We start from the raw sequence: 23,085 nt of genomic DNA, 5'->3' as shown, positions 1-23,085 counted from the left end.
ACCCCTTCATTCATGTTAGTAATTGCTGCTGAGCCCTAAGACCTGACATGAAGACCACCTACATCTACACGCACCCCCCTCCCCATCCCAGTTGTCTCTGCTGCTTTCTGCGCTGTGCTTCCTATGTACTGAATCGTGAAGTTCTGAGACAGTCCTCGTGTTAGCACGCTTGGACCGCCACAACACAGGACCACACGCTGGGCATCATGAATAACAGAACCTTCTCGACCCACAGCTGTGAGTCTGAGGTCTAGTGGCTGGGTTGCTTTCCTTTGAGGCCTCTCGTTTTGATGTGGTGGTCACTGTCTTCTTTGGGTCTCAGCATGTGTTTGTTCCTCCTTCTGTAATGACTGTCCAGTGTCTATCTGATAGGACCTGAGTTGTTAGACTAAGGGGCACTTACTGTGACAGCCTTTTACCTTATGTTATATCTACAAATACAGCCCCATTTCTGAAGTCCTGGGGTTAGGTCTCAGTGTGAGGATGTGGGAAGAGGGATGGTCTCAGCTGTGAGAAAGCCCTGGATGTCATCTGAGCCTCTTCTTACCCTGCATAGAGAAGATCACTTCTTGGTATGGAATAAAAGAATGAGATGACTCTTCTTACTTGGACTATAGCAGAGGTGGCTGTTTCGTTTGTGCCGTTTTCTTCGAGAGTAAATGACGCAGGAAGCTGTAGTGGTGGCATTGAGGACCACACAAGAGAAAGGAGCCATCCCACTGTCCCCATGACCCTGATCTGGGTGACCTGACCTGACAAGGAGCCACTGAGCCCTTCATATCTGAGTCTTGACAGGTTCTTGTTTTCTGTTGGCAAACTCAGAGCTTCCTTCTTTCTACCTGAGAGCTGCTGCGTTTCCTAGCACCCCTTGGCTTGTGGGTGAGGGGACCACACCTGGGAACTCTGGGGTACAAAAGATTCCATTTTCAAAGACTTCTAGAATTACTCTCTGGAGTGATGCTGTTGACAGCCTAATAACCTAAAGGCCAAGTTCAAGTGAAGCTCTCGGCAAGCAGACTTTATCAGCGTGTGTGGCTCTTGGATTTGTTTCTTCATATTAGTCTTAAAAAATGGGGCAAGTTGAAAATGAATAAAATCAAGTTTCAACCACCTACTGTTACAGATCATTTTAAACCAAAGTTGTGAGACTAGAAGTATTTGAAGACTAGAACACACACATATCAGGATTGGTCTTCTGTTGCTAACCTGTCGTACATGTGTTGCCGCTTCCACGGTAAAAGTCTACAGATTGTTCATTTCATAAGTCAAAAAGATTGTTGAAAGCTGCATTTCCTAACAGTAGCACTTACTGACATTTTCCAGAGAGTTCTTTGTTGTAGGGACTGTCTAAGACAGTGGAAAATGCATACAGCTTTTTGTATTAGAGCAAAAGACCTATGATGCTCAGCTTACAGACAGAAAGGGTTAGCTTGGGCTCACAGTTTTAGAGATTTTAGCTTGTAACTGGCTGGGCTTGTGAAGCAGTGGGTCATGGGAAGAGTGTGTGGCAGAGCTTACGGAAGCAACCAGAGAGCAAGGAGAGGAGGGAGAAAGGGCCGGGATTATTCTGCCACCATCCAGTATCTTTCTTAGGGACCACGACTGCGCTGCATGGGCCTTGATGCATTTGAGAACCAAAGTACAATAGTCAGCATCACGCACCAGTTGCTGTAAGCTGGGCCCCAAGTGAGGGCATCAGAAATGCAGACAGCATCTGTCTTGGAATTTACTCTGCAGACCAGTCTGGCCTTGAACTCACAGAGATCCATCTGCCTCCATCTCCTAAGTGCTGGGCTTAAAGGCCTATCGTGCTCAGTGCCTCGAGAACCTATTTTGTTATTTGTTTTTCTCCTTAGTGTGTGAGCCACTTTAATGCACGGAAATGGGATATGACCTCTCTCTCTGGATTTTCATCAGAAAAATTGAAGTCTTCAGAATTCCAGGGATGATGAAGGGGGGAAAAAAAAAGGAATTGAGACAGGAGAGCTGATAGCGTATATTTAAATTTATGTAGGTATATTTTGAATATGTAAATGGTAGCTAATGGCAGAGTCTTGTCAAAAAATTGGCATTTTCAAATAATATATGACATAGAAAATGCTTAAGGAATTAAGTATAAAGAGTACTTTAAAATTATATATAGTAATCCCCCCACTTTTTTTTTTAACTATTGTGCATACATTTGTGGCAATCAGAGGAAACTTTATGCAGTCCCCTTTTTTCTTGCACCTTTATGTGCATTCTGGGGATTGAACTTAGTTCATATGTTTGTGTAGCCCGTGAGTAAACCCTCTGAGTGACCTGCCTGGCCTCCTTAAGGACTTCTGTGTTTGTGTGTGCACGTGCACGTGTATGTACTCGCGCATGGCAGAGGGAGGGGAAATTGCCTTTTAACCAGCGTGATTTTCCATCGATCTGCTCCTTTCTACATCACGCACGAGTGGTTTCTCTTTATAGATTCCTGTTGTAACCAAGAGCCTTGTGCTGTCAAGGGCTTGGCAGTTCCTATAATGTTTGGTCTTCTCTGGGATTAAGGAGAGGGGTGAAATGGACGCGGAGTAGCTTGAGTGGAAGTTGTGGATCAGTTCTGTAGTCGATCCTGCCCAGAACTGAGGCCTCGTTGTGACCATGTGTTAGGTAAATAGGGCTTGCTCTCCTAGTTGTGATCATGTGTTAGATAACTAGGGCTTGCTCTCCTAGTTGTGACCATGTGTTTGGTAACTAGGGCTTGCTCTCCTAGTTGTGATCATGTGTTAGGTAACTAGGGCTTGCTCTCCTAGTTGTGATCACGTGTTGGGTAACTAGGGCTTGCTCTCCTAGTTGTGACCATGTGTTAGGTAACTAGGGCTTGCTCTCCTAGTTGTGATCACGTGTTGGGTAACTAGGGCTTGCTCTCCTAGTTGTGATCATGTGTTAGGTAACTAGGGCTTGCTCTCCTAGTTGTGATCATGTGTTGGGTAACTAGGGCTTGCTCTCCTAGTTGTGACCATGTGTTAGGTAACTAGGGCTTGCTCTCCTAGTTGTGATCACGTGTTGGGTAACTAGGGCTTGCTCTCCTAGTTGTGACCATGTGTTAGGGTACTAGGGCTTGCTCTCCTAGTTGTGACCATGTGTTAGGTAACTAGGGCTTGCTCTCCTAGTTGTGATCATGTGTTGGGTAACTAGGGCTTGCTCTCCTAGTTGTGATCATGTGTTGGGAAACTAGGGCTTGCTCTCCTAGTTGTGATCACGTGTTGGGTAACTAGGGCTTGCTCTCCTAGTTGTGACCATGTGTTGGGAAACTAGGGCTTGCTCTCCTAGTTGTGACCATGTGTTGGGAAACTAGGGCTTGCTCTCCTAGTTGTGACCATGTGTTAGGGTACTAGGGCTTGCTCTCCTAGTTGTGACCATGTGTTAGGTAACTAGGGCTTGCTCTCCTAGTTGTGATCATGTGTTGGGTAACTAGGGCTTGCTCTCCTAGTTGTGATCACGTGTTGGGTAACTAGGGCTTGCTCTCCTAGTTGTGACCATGTGTTAGGTAACTAGGGCTTGCTCTCCTAGTTGTGACCATGTGTTGGGTAACTAGGGCTTGCTCTCCTAGTTGTGACCATGTGTTAGGTAACTAGGGCTTGCTCTCCTAGTTGTGACCATGTGTTAGGTAACTAGGGCTTGCTCTCCTAGTTGTGACCATGTGTTGGGTAACTAGGGCTTGCTCTCCTAGTTGTGATCATGTGTTGGGTAACTAGGGCTTGCTCTCCTAGTTGTGACCATGTGTTAGGTAACTAGGGCTTGCTCTCCTACTTGTGATTATGTGTTAGGTAACTAGGGCTTGCTCTCCTAGTTGTGATCACGTGTTGGGTAACTAGGGCTTGCTCTCCTAGTTGTGACCATGTGTTAGGTAACTAGGGCTTGCTCTCCTAGTTGTGATCATGTGTTGGGTAACTAGGGCTTGCTCTCACAGTGAGCTTCTGGTTCTGGCTGTGCAGGGGCTACTGTATAAGCTCACCAACTGTTTCTCTTGCAGTGGTCCACCTGTTCCATAGTATGATTAACAGTTCGTCCCTAAGTCTGAGTTCCAGAGACTTGATTTTTCAGAAAACACGAGGACATAGATTACTGTTTTCCCCAAGGGTACAGATCCACGGTACATTTTTCAGACTTTCTGGTTGCGTATCACAGGAAGCCCCTTGGGAGGAAGCTCCAAGGGAAGGAAGTGTCTGTCTTCATGCCCTGTTAGTGCTAGACTGGGGGAATCTATAGACCTGTGTTTACAGTCACCACTGGGGTTCATGCCCCAAAAGTCTGTATTGTTTGAGGGCAAAGACAGGGTCCCAGGCTGGCTCGGAACTCTCAGTGTAGACTAGGCTAACTTCGAACTGACAGAGACCCACCTGCCTCTGTCCCAAGTGCTGAGATTATAGTGTGTGCGAGCGAGCACATTCACCCACAATGCTTACAACTAAACATTGAGACTCAGAGAGGGCTGTAAGGACTTGAAGACATTTGTTGAAGGATCCCTCTGCTACGCTGGGAACTGTAGTGACGCAAGATCTTTACTTCCCCATAAACCCATCCAAGACCTGATTGCAAGCAACACCTTGTTTTCTTTACCTCTTGGCTTCTCACCCTTTAATGTTCAGCCTTTCCCTGATGACCGGTGCCAGTGTCCCTTGGACGTCTTTCACTGGCCAAGTGCACGAAATAATCACTCGGACCCCATTCTGTTTCCTCAGGTTGCACGCTCTTTTTCTATGAGACTGATGGCAGGTCTGGGATAGACCACAACAGTGTCCCCAAGCACGCCGTCTGGGTGGAGAACAGCATCGTGCAGGCTGTGCCTGAGCACCCCAAGAAAGACTTCGTCTTCTGCCTCAGCAACTCCCTGGGTGACGCCTTCCTCTTCCAGGTTTGTGGGGTACCTACATTGCACATAGGGCTTTCCTGTCTTGCCCATGTATCCTTTCCCCTTCCCCCCCTAAAAATAATGATAGAGACAGAAGAGGGAAATAATGAAATAAATAACTGTGATGGGTTGCAGAAACAAGAGCCCTCAGGCAAAGAGTGTGCATGTGAGGCCCGAGGAAAGTTGTGCATTGGGTTTGATAATCTTGCCATTTTTGATGTGAGCAGATAGGGTTGTTGTGTAGCCTTAGCAGCACTGGATAGCACTCAGAATAGGCTCATGCACTCCTTAATTTAGGTGTGATTTGAGCTGTCAAGTTTTTCATCATATGTTCTCCGCTAATATTAATCATAAGGTAAAATAATTACATCTCAGAAAGGACTGGTTGTCCCTAAATAGTTTCTCTTTCTCAGCTTACCAGAACTTTTATATCTAGCATTCTTGAAAGTCTGTTAATTGTTTCACACAAAAAAATGCTTCTCTGCTTCAAGGTTAACATTTCCTTTTATAGTGAATCCTTTTGAGTTTGCAAGAACTTTTTGTGCTTTTAACGAGGAAGGTTTCCCTCATTTATCCCATTAATGTGATGAAGACCACAGAGAAAGCTCAATGCACAGTATTTAAACGCGGCTTTCATGAGCTCTCTCAAGGTGAATGTACAGTCACTGCCCAGGGCAGGAAGGAGGTTTAGGCACTCCATGGCCACCTGACACCCATATGTACACATAGCCTGCTTATGAAACAGATCAAATGTGCCTCTTATCATCCAAGCCAACACGTGTGTTTATCTGAGAGTGACTTCATTCATTGTTCATTTATTTTTTTATTTTTAAAAAGAAAGGCTTGCAGGTTGGTGGAGGGGAATCTTGTGGGCTTGAGTAGTGGCAACTCAGTTTTGCATTTGCTTCTTTGTGTGCAGAGTGGGAGAAGGGTGTGGAGGTCAGAGGACAGCTTGCAGAAGTCAGTCCTCTTATTCCATCAGGGGGGTTCTGGGGACCAAACTCAGGTCATTAGGCTTGGTGGCAAGTGCCTCGAATTGCAAAGCCATCTTGGCTGTCCTTCATTGGTGAGGGATAGTTTTTCTGGGTATAATATTTTTACTTGACAGCCTATGGCCATGCATTGAAAACTGCTCTCCCACTGCCTCCATTGTCATTCTTAGAACTGTCCTACTTCTGTGATGAATTTCTTTTGTCATTTTAATGATTTCATTGTTATGTAGCTTATAATGCGATTTCACATCAGACACTGAATTTATTTTTTCCAAAATTCATTGTTTTTCTTGTGTGTGTGTGTGTTTGTGTTTTACATCCTGATCTACGAGCAGCAGTGAGAGAGATAGAGACACTGGGCTTGGCTTGGCCTTTGAGGCTTCCAAAGTGGCAAACTTCCTAATCCTTTCTAAATAGTTCATTAGGTGGGGACTAAGCATGCAGATATGAGCCGTTCACACCACCCCAAGCAGTAAGCACAGCTAACCTCTGAGCCATCTGTCCAGCTCCTCATACGAATATATCGACTCTTTGGTTAGTGCTTTCTGTTTATATTATAAAAGCAATTTCAGAAGATTCATTATAAAAAGTAATGGGAGCAAGGTGCTATTTCCTAAATCAGTAGTCAAGGGTCTGGGGACGAGTCTCAGTTGGTAGAGCGTTTGCAGAGTGTGCAAGAGGTCCTGACTTTACAGTCTAACTTTAATATTGCTCTCATACTTTGCTTCTTTAGAAAAGGTACCCTTTATTTTATTTATCCCCAGCAGGGCCCAGTTAAAGTCCATTGCAGTCTTGAAAGTGCTCCAAGTGGCCAGAGGGGATCTATGGGGGACGATGCAGGGGGTCACTCAGTAGATTGTTCTGATGCTCAGAAAGGCAGGAAGCCTCCAGGGTACACAGTAGATGTCAGGGCAGAGCTAACCCAAGCCCCTCTCTCCTGTCTCACACGCTCCTGTTTGTTGTCTGAGTGCTCTGCCAGTGCCACCACTGATCACAAGCAGTGGAGACAGGGAAGTGACCATCCTTTTCTGGTCCAAACAGTGGAACCATTCCTTGGGTACTCCTGTCAGTGGCCTGCGTGTCAGATGGTTACCTGACCAACAGGAAGGCCTCCTCTTCCTGTTCCTTTCCTCACCTCTGCTGTGAATTCCCACTAAAAGGACCTGCGTGGCCATAAAATTGCTAGCCGAGTCTACCCAGTAAGTCACATTGTACAAAATGCTTTCTGAGGCAACACAAGACCGTGTTTATAGAAACCTCGGACTTCTTTTAATGGGGGACTTTTATCCCACTTATGTGGGATAAAGGACAAAGTGAACCTTTTCAGAGGAAATTACTGTTGTTTGGGATCCGTGACGGCATTTTCTGCCATCCACTTATTGTAATCCACATAGCTCCCAGAGGGGCTCGATTTGAAAGAAACCTGTGTGTGCCCGGGTGAGGTTACAGCGAGGGAGATCAGCTGTGATTATGGAAATAATTTGTAGGTTATTTCAGCCCCAGGGCTCAATTCACTGCACAGTTTCCTGAGCCTGTGTGCTGCTGATTCGTCCCTGTTGCCCAGAGACCCACACACTCACCCTGGAAAAGAGATTCGTGTAACCCACAGAAGTAGAAAAAGGGGTTTTGTGTGAAGAGTGGGGGCGGGAATGAGGGAGTGTGCTGGAGTAGCTGATACAGAGGAAGTTTTATGCTGCCTGCAGAGTGTGGCTGTATCTCCTTCTCCCCTGAACTATTTTAATTAGAGCTCTTTCCTCCGACTTGATGTCAGAGGCAGCACCTACCACTTACACGGTCCAGTTTCCTCCCTGGCTTGCATCCGTTCATTCCTAGAGGATGCCGCAGTTCCTGACAGCTCAGCCCCTTGCAGGAAACATCCCAACGTGTGTTTTGCATTCCTGTGCCAAATGCCTGGGGAACTTAGCTACCAGACAGGACAAGAGAGATAGACACCTGACTGAGTAGAAAATGTGTGTGGTTGCGTATATAGAGGGGTAAGAAACGAGGGGCTTTAGCAGAAGTGCCTCACCTTTGTCTCACCTTTGTTTCTCTGTCACTTAGAAGACCATTTTTACTAGGCCACTTCCTGGATGTTATAAAAACTCATAAGAAGAAATGGTACTTTGTGTTATTAGAAGGAGACTTGAAAAGACTGCATCTGTACCATTTTCTTTAGTCACAGATGAAATGGTTGTGTGTCTGGTAGACAGTGGATTCTCAGTCAACACCATGAACGCTTAGTCTTTTGTAAGAATCACAAGGAAGATCCGTGCTCTTCCTAACCGTCCTGCTATTGAAGTCAAACATGGCTTCACTGAGAACAAGGGGCACTTTTGAGCTTCATCAAGCTCTGGGGATCCTTCTTCCAGGTGTCGGGCTTTAGGAAGGTCACAGAGGTCACAGACAAATGCCCAGGACAAGAAGACAGGGTTAGGGAATAGCCTGAAAGTCATCTACAGAAAGATGTAAAGTCTGTAGAAAAGATGGTGGAGGGGACTTGTGCAGACTGATGTCGCTCCCCTTCCTCTGGGCATCCTATCTGCAAGGGCCTCCTGCAGGGCAGCCTGCCTGCTGGCCATCACTCAGACCCATGGCTGGGGAGTACCCAGCTTTTCCCCTGTCCCTCTGCTCTGTTGTAAGTGCTCAGCGCCAGAGTTCTGTTACACTAGTGGCCCTTGCCATTTTCCTGTTTGAATATGAATCTGACCTCCTGGAGGCCACATCCGTCCCAGGTACTTGAGCCGTTTTCCTTGGTATTTGTAGACTTGTGCATCCTGTGCGCCTGTGGCCAGCCTGCCTGAGCAGCCTGCAGTGAGCTTTAATGTATCCATTCCCCTCTCGCACACCGTCCTTCCTCTCAGCCGTACTGTCAGCTCATTCTGAGTCCGCTAACTTAATCCCCACAACAGCGTTGACTCTGACCCCATAACCCTCCCCCACTTACTTGGTAGACTTTTCCACCCAAAGACAAAACACAGAACCTTAATTTCTTTTAAATGTCGTCTTTGTGGGTTTTGCCTTTGAAATGAGTTTGTTGCCCTCCCGATGGATCCAGATCCTCCTATGTTATACAGGCGGGGCAAACTCTATCTCAGGTCTCGACTTTGGCCGAAAGTGTGTTGATTTGGTTTATAACAGAGTCCTGTTTTTCCACTGCTGTGGATTGAATCTCTGCTCCCAGGATGCCCCTGGAAAACAGCTTTTGGTGGCAGCATGTTCAACCTCAGCTCCTGCCGGGAATGTGAGAACCCGCTCTTGTGTTACGGGATCTAATTCCAGGAGAGCAGGGCTTTCCTCAGGCAGCAATGCCCTCAGGAGGGCTCTGCCTCTGACCCAGGGCCCTCCACTGGACACAATTACTTTGGATACCAGGGTAGACATGAGGTTTTGCAGGGAGTCATGTTCAAGCCATACCAGGGACACTGAAGCGCTTCAAAGTCTGGGGCCTCCCGAGGTGTCGGGCCAGGGCAGAGCTGCCTCCAGGCACCTAATGGGGAAGAGAATGTGACAGGGCCAGAAGTTACTCTGTGGTTTGGCTCTGCCGCAGGCTGGTTTCAGCGGGTTGGACTTGTGACAGGGACAGCCCACCTCTGTCTCTCCACCACCTTGCTCCCCTTTCACCGTGACAAGGTTCCAGCTCCAGGTCCGCTGGCTTTTCTGGGGAGGCCGGAGGTTTAGAGGAGCTCCAGCGTCTCTGTCTTGCTTCCAGCCTCTCTGACTTTCAGCTGGAGACTCGCACCCAATACCTGGTGATCTAAGGCTCTGCCCACAGTTAGTCATGAGCCACCTCAGCCTGCCTGGCCGCGATCCGCTTGTGGTCAGTTACCCTCCCCCTCACCGCCTAGGGAGACGCCCGGTGGCCTTCTGTGTAGGCACTTCAGTTGATAGCTTTTGTGGTGTTTTCTCAGGGGCCCTCAGCTTTGTCTTCAGAGACTGATAACCATGTACTTCTTTGCTTGTGGCTAGCAGCCCCTGCCTCTCTGCTACTGACTTCCTATACTTAACTCTGCTTCTATAAAAAAATGACCCTCAGTTGGGGATGGGAAGTGAGTGAGCCTGTGTGCACTGTTGTGTGACCTCCCGTGGGGGTGGAGAACTTTCATGTTAGGTTCCCCAGATATTAAAAATGAGCACTTCATTAAGGCTTATATTTACAGAACTCATACACAGGATGAACAGGACCAAGAGGGAAAGGCCTTCGAAGAATCCACGCAGGACTCTCATTTTATCCAGCCTCTTAAAGATGGACGCTCTCCTTCCTTCCTTTTTTGTTCCTTTAAAAGTAAAAATAGACGTTTAACGTTCTGCAGAATTAATTCTCGTGCTTCTGTCAACTCTGTGCACCCCGAGTCTCAGTTCCCCAGTCTGGCCTTTGTTTTCTAGGGTTTCGTTTCTCCAGTTTAAATCGAGCCTCCCTTCCTGCCGCTCACGTAAACCATTGATTGTGTGAAATCACCAAGGGTCCTCCGTGCGGTGGGTAATCTGCAGCTAGATCTATTTAAATACATAATGAAGCCCCGAGCTTCATCATATCTCTGAGCACAGAAGGGCTCTTATGCAAATACATCTTTTTTGCTGATTATCTGTTGGCAAGGACTTCTCTTTTCCCCTCGCTGAACTTCATGTCGTATTTATAGCATCCACAGAAGGCAGCAGAAGAGTCACATTCTCTACCTGGCCACTGTCATAGAGTGACGTAGGGGATGGCTGTCAAGGTGGGCTGTCCAGGGTGGCCGGGCGAGGGTGAGCCAGGGTGTACGGGTAGGTGTGGGGGTCTCTCCTTCCTACCTTTGTGGCCCCTGGACTTGGGTGATGAGCAATCTCTTAGATCATGTCTCTGACATTTGCCTCCTATAAGGTTAGTGGGCTGAGCCACTTTCCCAAGTGTAAGGCTTTAGACTTCAGTTTATAGAGAGGCCACCCTGGACTCCGCTGTATTACGTTAGTAGTCTGCTGGGGTCATCTCAGAACTCTGGAGCCCATGAACTGATGAGGTATTTCAAGACTTTTCTCCACAGAGGTAGCTGCCGAGAGTAGTCAGCACGAAGGTTTCCCACCCTCTCATCAGGACCAGGCTCCCTTGAGCCGAGGACCGACTTTACTCAAGAGCCCATTTAGTGAGTTGTTCTGCTCTGAAATGAATTCAGCTTAACGACGGGGAATGTTTTATTTAGACAGGACAGCGGGAGCAAAATTTCTCACTAATGGAAACGCCTTCAGCCACTTAGATGGCTAAGACATGTCAGTGGTTAAAGGGGCTGATGGCTAAAAGTCTCTTAAACCTGCCGTCACATGTGTCTCTGGCTATAGGGGACTGACATTTTCCTCTGCCTTTGATTGTATTTTATTTATTTTTTCATGTATGTGCCAGTGCATTTGTGTGTTTAAGCCAGGGAACAGGAGCCATCCACTTTTATTTTATTTTATTTTAGAGACAGGGCCTTTTCATTGTCCCAGAACTCTCTGATTAGGCGAGGCTAGACTGGCCATCAAGCCTTTTGGTCTCCTGTGACTGTCTTCTGGCACTGAGCTTACAGGCATGCACCCCCACACTCAGCTCTGCCTTGGGAACGCTGGGTAAGCAACACTAAGCTAAAACCCTGCTCCCACCCCCTTCATCCCACTTCTTAAAGGAGAGATGGATGGAGGTAGCCTGTCTGACATCAGAACGAATGACCCTGCCCATGGCTGAGGTGGGCTGAGGTCCTCATAGGAGGAAGCAGAACTGATTCCCCTTTCTTTAATTCCAGTCTCTGGGGAATCTGCTACCCCCTTCTGGCCTCCTCCAGTACAGCACACACGGTGCACAGACATACCTGTAGATAAAACACATGCAAAAAATAAAAATAAATAAATCCCTCTTTTGAATGCTGCTACCATGTGTGTTCTGGCTCAGTTTTGCTGAGCATATGAATATGTTCAGTTGGTTCTATACCGTGAATTCATATAGTGGGCCACAAGGCGTCTGCGTACCCAGCTTTAGTCGGTTGTACATAACTGCTTTCTGAAGCATTTATTCCCACTCCGAGCAGCCAGAAATGCCAAGTGCACGGGGCCTCAAGCTGCCCTAAATGTTTGCCAACACCGGAGTTACTGGTTTCTTTTGTAGAAAATAATCCACGTTATTACTTTTCCATCTGAGTTGATTCTTTCACTAACAAAAATAAAAATGTGACCAGGCTTGGTGGCTCACCCTGGTAATCCCGTAGTCACTTGGGAGGCCAAGGATAAAAGATCAAGAGTTTGGGCCACCTAAGCTGTCTTAACCTGTCTCTGAAAACCAGCCCAGATAAACAAATAAAAATCAGGAAACATAACTCAGCCAATCAAAGCAGCCTCTCTTGGGGGGACGGGGGTGGGGCTGGGGGGGCAGGGCTCAGACAGTGCATCAGCCTGGCAGTGGCTGGAGGGGGTCACTGTTTGTGGGAGGAGCTTAAACTCTTTCAGGGGAAAGGTGTAAGACAAGGAACTTGACAGGGAAGATAAGGCTAAGTTCTTCAGGAGTCGGTGTTCTTGCTTCTATGCAGAAGGCAACTCCTTGCCCATAATTACCATGATTACCCCTCGGAGTCGCCTGTGGCCGTAGTGCTCCCACCTCATGCTCTCTCCCTGCTCAGTCTGCAGAAATCCATTCCATCTGCTCGCCAGTCACTCTCTCTGTCCAGTTCTGAGCACGTGCAGACAGACGATGGAAGTCTTTATCCGCAACGCGTTTCTCTTTATAAGCACAGCAACCATCGAATCTTTCAGGCTTCTTAGCTGGTTTTCTCGCAAGACATTTTTAATATTGGACGCTATTTCTTTGGAGGAATACAAAGCTTTCGGATTCAGGATGATTATCGATGGCTTCTGTTGTCCTTTAACTAAAATTTCCATTCTTAGGCACCGAGGAATAATATGCTGGAGGGGGGCAGGGGTCCTGATAAGAATTTTGTTGGTAAGCCAACCAGCGAGTTAGGTAAAAATACAGATTACTGCCCTGCAAGGGAAAAATGATGGCAGCAGCCACCTTAGTGTCGCAGTGACTGAGCCAGTCATTTCTTCAGCTAAGCTAAACCCGGTGCCTTTACGGAGTTCTTTGGGCTTAAGGGAATACCTGGAAAAGTTCGTCATCTCCATTTTTACAAATATTTCCTGACTGATCTCCTAGTTTTGAAAAAAGTGTTTTTATTAATATTTTGGAGAATTTTATATAACCTATTTTGATTATACTTGCCCATCCCCCAACTCCTCCAGATCTTTTTCCACCTCCCTCCCTACCCACCTGTCTGTCTGTCTATCTGTTTGTCTCTTCCCACGCCATCTCTAACTTCCTCTTTGTCTCTCTTTTAACCCATTGAGTCAAGTTTGTGTTGGAGACTGCTCCTTGGTGTGGAGCCTGCTCACCCTGGAGTATGACTGATAAACCAGATGTCTCATCGTTAGAGCAAAGAGATGCCCCTCTCACAGCAGCAGTCAAATACCAGTAGCTCCCCGGCTAGGCTGAGCTAGGGGTGAGCTAGGCTGAGCTAGGGGTGAGCTAGGCTGAGCTAGGGGTGAGCTAGCCTGAGCTAGGGGTGAGCTAGGCTGAGTTAGCCTGAGCTAGGCTGAGCTAGGGGATGAGCTAGCCTGAGCTAGGTTGAGCTAGGGGTGAGCTAGCCTGAGCTAGGTTGAGCTAGGGGTGAGCTGGGGTGAGCTCGGGGTGCCTACTCCACCCTTTCATCCTGGGGATTTGGTCTGGTTTGAGCTTGTACAGATCATGTGAATTTTTTAATAACAAGTTATCACATGAGTTTTTGCCCCCAAATGTTGCCACTTTTGCCTTGCAGAGCATCTTTGTCTTATGCTATCCCTATTTGGGGGTCACCTGTCCCTTGGCATGGGCCACATAATGCTCTCAAGTGTTCTCGTTAAACAAACAAGCTGTTGGTGGTTTGTGAGTGGCTCACTGCTGCACATGGATGCATTCCTGGAGACCTGGAGGCTGTACTGGTCCTGGCCGCCTTGAGCCTCTCCTTGCCCTGGTTTTGATAGAGCTGCTTAAGACTGGGTGCGTTGGTTGTTAGCATGCAGCTTGTTCAAGGGTGCTGTTTGAGGGGGTGTGGTGTGGGGTTGGGGTTAGCCCTCCTTTGTGGATTTCTAGAAGGGGTGTGTTAAGGTAGGTTTGTGTGTGTGTGTGTGTGTGTGTGTGTGTGTGTGTGTGGTCGGTCTGTCTGTCTTGTCTGTCTGTCTAGACCTGACACCTGGCCTCAGAGACACTGCCTCCCGGGACTCACTGCTAGTTTCTGTGACCTTGTATGAAGAGGCTTCTTCTCCCTGCTCCCTTCTCCTGTAGACCACGAGCCAGACAGAGCTGGAGAACTGGATCACCGCCATCCACTCTGCCTGCGCAGCTGCCGTCGCAAGGCACCACCACAAGGAGGACACGCTCCGCCTCCTCAAGTCGGAAATCAAGAAGCTGGAGCAGAAGATCGACATGGACGAGAAGATGAAGAAGATGGGGGAGATGCAGCTGTCTTCCGTCACCGACTCGAAGAAGAAGAAGACCATCCTAGACCAGGTGACCGACCGCCTTTGTGCGTCTGGAGCGGGCCAGATTTGTTAGCGCTTTTGTTTTTTTGTTGCTGTCTGGGGATCCTGAAACAGCTTCTGTTCTCTCGGAGACAGCCTGTCACCCAGACTGGTAAACTCTTTATTGTGACTGTCAGATTTCCTCGCCCTTTGTTCAGAGTTGATTGTTTTTGCGCTGACGGGAACGATAAGACATTGAACAGAAGGCAGAAATGGGAGGGGAGGGCCTTCCGAATCCTTCCAGTCCACGTGTTTCCAGGGGAATCTGTGCCATTTGAAATCTATGATGTCCTTCCTCACCTTATCATAGGGCTCACCTGTGCGGAGGATTCCTGGCTCCTCAGTGAACTCACATTTAAAAAGTGACGGGTGTTTCTCAAAGTCCACTCAGCTCGCCCTCACTACACATTGGGAATTGGTTTCAAGAACCTTGCAGAATCCCAAATCTGTGTGTGCCCTGGTCCTTGACATAAAAGATGGCGTCGTATGTTTTCATAACCCATCCCTGCATCATTTGTGGTACCTGGTAGATATGTTATGTAAATAATTGCTGTGCTGTGGTGTTTAAGGAATAATGACAAGGCAAAAGTCTGTACGTGGTCACTATAGCTATAGGGTACAGAGTGCCCTTTGTTCTATTCTTTCTGTTATTGGTTGCTGTAAATTCACAAAGCAACTCACAAGGCAAATTCGCATAGCAAAAAAACCATTTGAATCGAACAACAGCTTAGCGGTCAGCGCATGTGAGATATTAGGTGCCACTTCCCACATCCAGTTCTAGAAGGAACCTAACTCCGTGTTTGCCTCCCTCAGCCTCTGGCTCCCTGTCTTGAGAGGTTTCCCTTTGAGTTGTTCCCTAATAATGTATTCGCTTAGTATGCGACCCTTTCGCCTGCCTTCTTCCCTTAGCAGGGCCTCTTGGAGTTGATGTGCACCCCCTCGCTTACACATCGGCACACCTTCCTCCTTCGGGCCCCGTTCCTTATTCCCTGTCCAGACACACCCCTGGACCGTCTCTCCTTAGATGAGCATTTGAGCCATTTGCAGCTTCTCGGCTGCTGGGAATACTGCCGTCACGAGCGTCTGGGTTCTCACGGAGTTTTACCAGAGATTAGAAAGGGAGATGTCACTGATGACCCCTCAGCTCTCACGTTGTCCTTTTTGAAAATTTGACTTTAAGTGTGTGAGTGTCGTTTGTGGCGTGTCTGGGCATCGCGCACATTCTTGGTGCCCACAGAGGTTAGAAGAGGGCATCGGAACCGCTAGAGATGAAGTTATAGGCAGTCATGAGCTGTCCCGTGGGTGCTGGGAACAGACCCCGGGTCCTGTCAGAGCAACAAGAGCGTTTAGCTGCTGAGTCATCTCTCCAGCCCCAGGAGCTTACAGTCTGTGTCAGCGTGTTATTCTTGAATGCACCTCACCCCTCTGTGATCTTGCTTGAATGTCATATCAGTAGCTAGAGGATATCTTGCCACTTTGAGTGACAGAGACACGTGTGTGGGCACTAGCTGTGGGTGGGACCCCTTACCCAGTATCTGGGTCTCCACCACTGACAGCTTCCTACCTCCAACCCTTTCTTACCACCCCGTGCTTACCGTGTTTACCAAAGCCTTTAGTTTATTTGCTTTTGACCTTTAACTGACTTTCTTTTTCTTTTCTTTCCTTGGTAAAAGCTCTCTCTTAGCCCACATGAAAGTTCCCTGGTACTGGGAATCCCTCCATTTTCATTCCTTCCATCTTAGGTTAGTGGTCAGAAATTACACACACACACACACACACACACACACACACACACACACTCTCCATGACCCATGACATCTTGGCTAGGAGAGCACCAGTAACTAACAATGTACTTTGTTTCTGATACTGAGTTTATGGTTACAGGTCTTTGTAAACAAGAGCGCATGCACCCTAAGAGACACCCCCCCCCCCGTTGTTTACCCTCTGGGATTATAATTGTGCCTTACGATAAACAGATCTGCAAGGCTCTTGGAGAAGACGGTGGCTAACGTTTGCTCTTACCTTCCCTGACCCTTTTCTCTCCCCCTGTCTCCTCCCCCCCCCCCCCCACGACTGTAGATCTTCGTTTGGGAGCAGAACCTCGAACAGTTCCAGATGGACCTGTTCCGATTCCGCTGTTACCTCGCCAGCCTCCAGGGCGGGGAGCTGCCAAACCCCAAAAGGCTGCTTGCTTTTGCGAGCCGGCCCACGAAGGTGGCCATGGGCCGCCTCGGGATCTTCTCCGTGTCATCTTTTCATGCCCTGGTGAGTAGAAGCAAGTGACTTTTGGGGAATATTCACCTCAAGGCTTACTCCTGAACAGGACCTGACAGAGATTCTGTAGCGTCCCCTGGTTCTGGCTCATACAGATTTCCAAAAAGGCTTCACTTGGCAGGTCATGCAAAAAATTTATTTGAACCTTTGTGGAAATGCGCTTACATAAATCTCTCTGGATAGGGCTGAAACTATTGTGTAAAGGAAACTCACACTCCTACCCCCTGTCCATAGTATAGGGAATTGCAGCTCTCCCACAGATCTTTGTGGAGACTGGAGGTCTCACTCTGTCATAGTTTGATGGCTGCAACTATATGGTGTGTTTGAGGAAGGCCAAGTTTCAGTGAGGAAGTAGCCGAACACTTGCTCTCCTAAAGAAGGAGGCTTTTGTCTGACCCCGAGAGCAAGCAGCAGGTTGTGTGCTGTACTGTGTTGACAATCTGTAATCTTGAACACTTGCTAAATTACAAACAGCTTTGTGTACTTTGGGTCCATTTCTGCCAAAGGGGAAAAACAACCCGTGTACAAGCAACACGTTGTAGCCAATGTAGGGAGACGTCCTCATAATGTAGGGGTACCGCACCCGTGACACATTTGCTGTCGAATTAGATAGATGTTAAATGTTAGGGTCCAGACAGAGCTGCCCTGGGAAGTCTCAGCTGAGTGACAGCTGAGCCCTCCACCGAATTCTGAGCTATAATTCTGCCCAAGGTGTGTTTGCATTCTTTGTAAATAGATTTGTATCATCATTCAGATAGTTAGAAGGAGATTTACATTTTGAAAGCGGTCTTAAACACCAATTTCTAGAGTTTGTTAAAACCGTCATATCTGCTAATTTCATCCCTACTTGCCCATCTCTCTGGCTGTTACAGTTTTGTTTTTGTCTGTAATAGCTGGGTGAGTGAGGACTAAGACCTGAACCCAGTTTTCACCAATGGCACGGGCTAGGTCTGTTATAGTTTTTAATTTAGCCAAATCTTCATTCTGTGTGGGAAGAAAATATGAGATGAAAATTTTCACTTTGCTCCTGTTAGAATATCCTAATCAAAAGTATTTATTTTTATTAACAAGCAAGCTCAGGTGAGGCACCACCTCTCGAACTCCAGTATCCACACCCCTTAAACTTCTGTGCTTTGATTTTTTTTCTTATAAGACATTGGAGCTTATGTCTCTGAAACAGACAAGGAGAAGCCATTGAGCCACTTGTCGTAATTGATTTTTGATCTTCTAAACTCGCCCTCTTAATGTCTATGAAGTGTGCACGCCTCATCTGGTGACAGGTGTGTGAAATCTGCCCCATTGAAGAAGTTGGTAACTCTGACGGGTCTTTTTGCTCAGTTATTTGGACGAATGCTGTTTAATTCCCTAAGTCTGCTTCTCTGTTGCTCTCTTCTGTTTCTTGCTGACTGCCTCGCCAGCGCAAACCTTGGTTTTGGTGTCCATGCATCCTGGCCTTTCTGCAGCAGGGCTTTGACTTGAGACAGAACACGTTAGGTCACTCTGTTGGGTATCTTGTTCTATTTTCTGCCCGGGCTCTTGAAGAACAACACAGGCAGGGAATTTCATTCTGATCCATTGGACACCCCGCCCCCCAATCTCTCCTTGTCATTTGACCCTAAGAGTCCCCTCCTCTCAATGGGAGCGGAATCATTCTTCAATTTCTCCTTTGTCTAGGATGTACCCCCCTCCTTTCAAGTGGGGCCGGAGGAGGTGCAAGGGTTCCAGGGCCAGGGGAGGGCTTTGAGCTACAATGGGAGTCCCATTCACTAGGAGAGCCTCAGCCCTGCTGAGTGATTTGCCTTCATTAACTGAAGGGTCCCCACTGTAGTCTTTGAAGAAAGGTTATCATTGTTCTTGTTTGCACGGATGGGCTGACTGATAGATAGTCAGGTGACCGCCACAGAGGAGCCATTGTCTGGGCTGATCATTGAGAAACTTCTGAGCTCTTGTCCAGCAGTTCTGCCAGCTGTTTTTCTATACTCCTCAGTCATTACTGTTTTGAGAGGGGTGGGGATGGGGCTGGGGGAGGTGGCTACCAGTACCTTTTAGGGCCTTCTCACTTGAAAGTACCTGCTAGAGTCTTTGAGCAGCCTGAGTCAATCAGCCAGGCAGGCAGGCAGGCAGGCAGGCAGGCAGGCAGGCACTGAGTGTGTTGGTAGGTAGCACAGGTTTATCTTTTCTGTGCTTTTCTTCCCTCCTGAGACTATAAACACAAGAGTTCGTTGCAGCCAAGGTAATGGATTATAAATAAATAAATAAATAGATTGATTGATTGATTGACAAATCCATGCACGCGCCTGACGTATGTCAGCTGCTAGCCTTGTGATGAGGGTTAAAAGAGCAAAGAACACAGAGTCTGCCCTACTGGAGCCTTGGGTTCATGAAGGCAAGACGGGGAGAGGGACACCTGCAGTTAATGGAATATGGTTAAGTGCAAACAGTGAGGCATGCTGGGAAGGAAATGTGCAGGCTACCACACCCCCGCTGTGATAGTCACCCCTCAGCATCCTCAGAAGAGTGGCATCAGGAGCCCCTCAGATACCCAAGGGGGTGGTCAAGTGCCTCACACCACGTGCTGTGCTCACTGTTCCCACATAGTCGGGTCTTACCCTCCCCCACACTTTGAACCATGTGCAGGCTACTTAATAAAACACGTAATGCAGTGCAATGTCCTTAGACGACATTGTTTACTGAACGGCGATGGGGAAGCTGTCTCAACATGCTCAATGCATATGGAACATGAATAATTTTGATCTGAGGTTGCTTGAATCCACAGATATGGGGTTCTCACCCCTCCTGGTGTGTAGCATGAGGGCAGACAGACCGACAGACACTGTACTTAGAAGTAGCCTTTGCTGTTTGCAAATTCACTGAGACCAAACAGCTGGATTTTTTTTTTTTCCTTTTTCAGGCTTTGTTTTGTTTAGGGTTTTAAAGTTCAGCACCATTTCTTCTGTGTCTACACAGAACACACGTGTGTCAGCATGTTCTGATCTAATCATGTCACAACCTTTGTTTGCCTTCGACTCAGAAAGTTGAGACCAGAACATCTGACATGTTTTATGATGCGTTCTTTTTGTAGGACTCCCCCCCCCCCCCACCACCAAATACCTAAAGAATAAATGTAGGTTAAAATCTTTCTCATAAAAATTCTCACGGGAATCTTGACTCCCGCTTCTTAATGCCCTGATCTGTCTCTTAAGTGCTTAGCTGAGACAATGCAGGACCCCACGGCTCTCATCCTTGGGTTTGTCTCTGAGTCCAAAACCCTTCTCCCTAATACCCTGAGAGAAGCTGTCTGGCTCCAGTCCTCATGCATGTGAGGGTCCGTGCTTGTCTACTCTCTGGGATTCTGCTCTGTTGATACTGTTGGTACCAAAGACTCAGGAAATGCCTCGTGGATGACATGCTGTAGGCTGGGAGGCCCCCTGTGTTGCCCAATACCAGTTCATCCAGAAGGTTCTGCTGCCAGTTGGCACCTGGCACGTTGGGAGTTGCCCTCGTGGGAATCTATGACAAGTAGGTTCTTAGACATTCACCTCCAGCAGCAAAGAACAGGTGGGGGCTTTCATTTCCAGTCAGACTGGCTGTGCCTCCTACCTCGCCCTTTTGAAAGGAGGTTTGGTGGGTGGTCTGTTGAGATCTCCTGGCAGGAGGGCCCTGGAGTTCCTGGAACATTGTTTATAACCTGTAGGGCAAAGTTCAAGCTTGAATGCTCTACAGACTTTCTGGAGTCCTCGGATCCCCCCACTTCCACAGCTGTCACTGTGGCAGCTTCAGATACGTGGAATTCTGTTGTGAAGTGTTTCCCTGTTCAGACGGTACCTTGGAGGCATCTCAGCAGAGGATAGCTTTAAAAAGAAATAGAAGTGTCATTTCCTCCTCACCTAACATAACAATGTAAGTTATGGAAGATCTATGTGACACTTACACACACACACACACACACACACACACACACGAGGGAGAGTATATGTCTGCATGAGAGAAAACCTTCCCTCCATCAATACATTTGTCAGCCTTGGGTACAGCTCAGTGGTAGAGAGCTTGCCTAGCATGTGAAAGGTCCTGGGTTCAATCCCCAACACAGTGAAAAGACAGAGACAGAGAGAGACTGTTTAGCTCAGTGGTCCAGTCTGCAGGGTGTCCCCCTTGGTCTTTCATCCTGGAAAAGACTGATGTTTCAGGCTGTGACCCAGTCCTTCCTATCACCAGGGATGAACTGTGTCAAAGAAAGCCCCCTCCTCTGAAAGCATTTCCTAGACGCCCTCCCATTACCCAGAACTGCTCGGTGCATGCCCCACTCCAAGGAAAAGCCAGCTTTGACTTCTTGGCCAAGTGCCCAGATACATTATGGATTTTCTAGTGGAGACGCTGGGTAGTGGGGCCACGAATTACTTGCCCAGCGAAGAGGATGGCTTTCTGTGTTCTCAGAGATTGAAGAGATTGGCTGGTTTAGATTTAGTGTGGAATCAGAGCAGGCAGAAATCTGCTGGTTTTCACGGACCTTCAGTGTCATTTTGAATTAAGATGCTGCTAGGTAACTGACCCGTCGCTGTCAGGAGGATCTCAAGAAAACCTGGTTCCATGCAGTAGGTACAGCTCAAGTCTGACTGGAGGACGGCTAACTCTCAGCACCGCGGCATATTGTATTGCCGTTTTATTCATTATTGTTGATTTTCTACAGTGATTGAGCTCGCCAGCTTTTCATCTTACGTCAGCGAAGGTCCCAGAGTCCCCATGCCGTCACTCACTGCTTTGAACACTAGGGTCATTGCTATCCTTTGAGAGGGGGTTATGGAAAGGTGGGACTAGATGGCACCCCAAGGCACCGGTGTCAGCCCTTTGCTTCTTCTGTCTTTACAAATCCCAGGTGGCAGCCCGGACTGGTGAGATCGGAGTGAGAAGGCGTACTCAGGCCATGTCCAGGTCTGCAAGCAAGCGAAGGAGCAGGTTTTCTTCTCTCTGGGGCCTAGACACTACCTCCAAAAAGAAGCAGGGACGCCCAACCATCAACCAGGTAGGCCCCAGAGTCAACACAGAGGATCCACTGATGTTGCTTCTGTGTCAGTGGATGCTCTCGAGTGTGCATGTGTGTGTGTGTGCATGTGTGTGTGTGCGTGTGTGTGTGTGCATGGGTCTTTACTGACACTTTAAATCAACTTGAGACTTTAGTTCTGAGAGACAGTTTTTAATAAGTAGTTTATAGCCCAAACACTGAGCTCTGCCATTAGTCTGTCATCGACATCCTTCTCCCACCTGTCCTCTCCCCAAACTCTGCTTAATTACAGACCTAGTAAAGAAAGTGCAGAATTCAGAGTCCTCAGAGGAGAGCAGGCTCCACAGGAAGCCAAGTGAGCATTAAATATAGTCTTCTTAGGTCGTCTCTGATGCGGGATCCAAGGCAACCTCCAGGGAAAGGGACCGTTTCCTTGCTTCTGAGATTTGGAAGGTGGCCTTACATGGGCAGCTCCTTGGCCTATAGGAATGAGGACCCAGGAACGTGAGAGTAGCCACCATGGCTGCCTCTACTCAGATCCAAGCCTAGCAGAGGATCACGGGGCTCACATGGTCTGGGCTGATGCTTGGGGGAGCCCCGTGTAACAGAGCCCAGTGGTCTTTCTCTTCCCTCTTCCCGCTGAGGCTTCTCTCATGCTGTTGTCACTGACACCAGGAAGCCTCCAACTGCCTGACTAGATTTTAGAGACCAGAAGACGAGGGACTCGAGTCTCTTTGGAGGGCGTATTCGTTTCATGCACTACTACTGTAGCTGGACAACATTTGTGAGGTTGTGACCAAATCACTCTGAACTTTGAAACATTGTGTTTTCTGTCTTGATGGAGCCTGAAGGAGACCAGCCAAGCCTGTGATGCAAGTGGACATGAGCAACCTGGTTTACTTTTTAACCTTCAGGAGGGTAGGGTGGACATGGCACAGTCAAGATTCGGTGGCTCTCTGCCTCACCCTAAGAAGAAGGCTGTTAGCATCAGTATCTCTTCCTTCCTTCTGGAGAGAGAGGCCTTGCAGTTTGGACTTAGGTTCTATCAAAACTCTTGGTTTATATGGCCTTACCTTCTGGGCACCAGGTTAGATTGTAGCTAGGTAGATTGGAATGTGTGGTCAAGTTTCAATAGATGCGAGCAAATATCGTCACAATGTGTTTTTAAACCATTCTTATAATTCCTAAAGTAAATTAAAAAAAATCTTGCTTAGCCATAAATACTGTGATAGAAATTTCAACACTAATTCAGAACTCTAAAATAGACAAAAATTTTATGTTCTGTAGCTTCATTTTTACTGTGTGTGTGTGTGTGTGTGTGTGTATGTGTGTGTGTGTGTATGTTTGAAAGGCGTGGGAAGTTTGATTTCCTGGGACCTGGTTCTTGT

General features: G+C 47.6%; 1 protein-coding gene across 10 annotated transcripts in view; it reads left to right on the top strand.

The window, feature by feature from the left end:
* Positions 1-23,085, top strand: part of Tiam1 (T cell lymphoma invasion and metastasis 1) — a 358,490-nt gene that overhangs the window by 263,678 nt on the left and 71,727 nt on the right. For all 10 annotated transcript variants that reach the window (XM_011246112.3, XM_006522978.4, XM_017316936.2 and 7 more), the window contains 4 exons: positions 4,713-4,885; positions 14,189-14,413; positions 16,504-16,689; positions 21,572-21,718. In XM_011246112.3, coding sequence (XP_011244414.1) covers positions 4,713-4,885; positions 14,189-14,413; positions 16,504-16,689; positions 21,572-21,718 — 731 coding nt within the window. The remainder of the gene's footprint in view (positions 1-4,712; positions 4,886-14,188; positions 14,414-16,503; positions 16,690-21,571; positions 21,719-23,085) is intronic.

The sequence above is a fragment of the Mus musculus genome, chromosome 16, assembly GCF_000001635.26.
Source record: "Mus musculus strain C57BL/6J chromosome 16, GRCm38.p6 C57BL/6J".
Taxonomy (NCBI): domain Eukaryota; kingdom Metazoa; phylum Chordata; class Mammalia; order Rodentia; family Muridae; genus Mus; species Mus musculus.
Note: the sequence above shows the minus strand (reverse complement) of the source record. Positions and strands in the feature narration are given on the sequence as shown.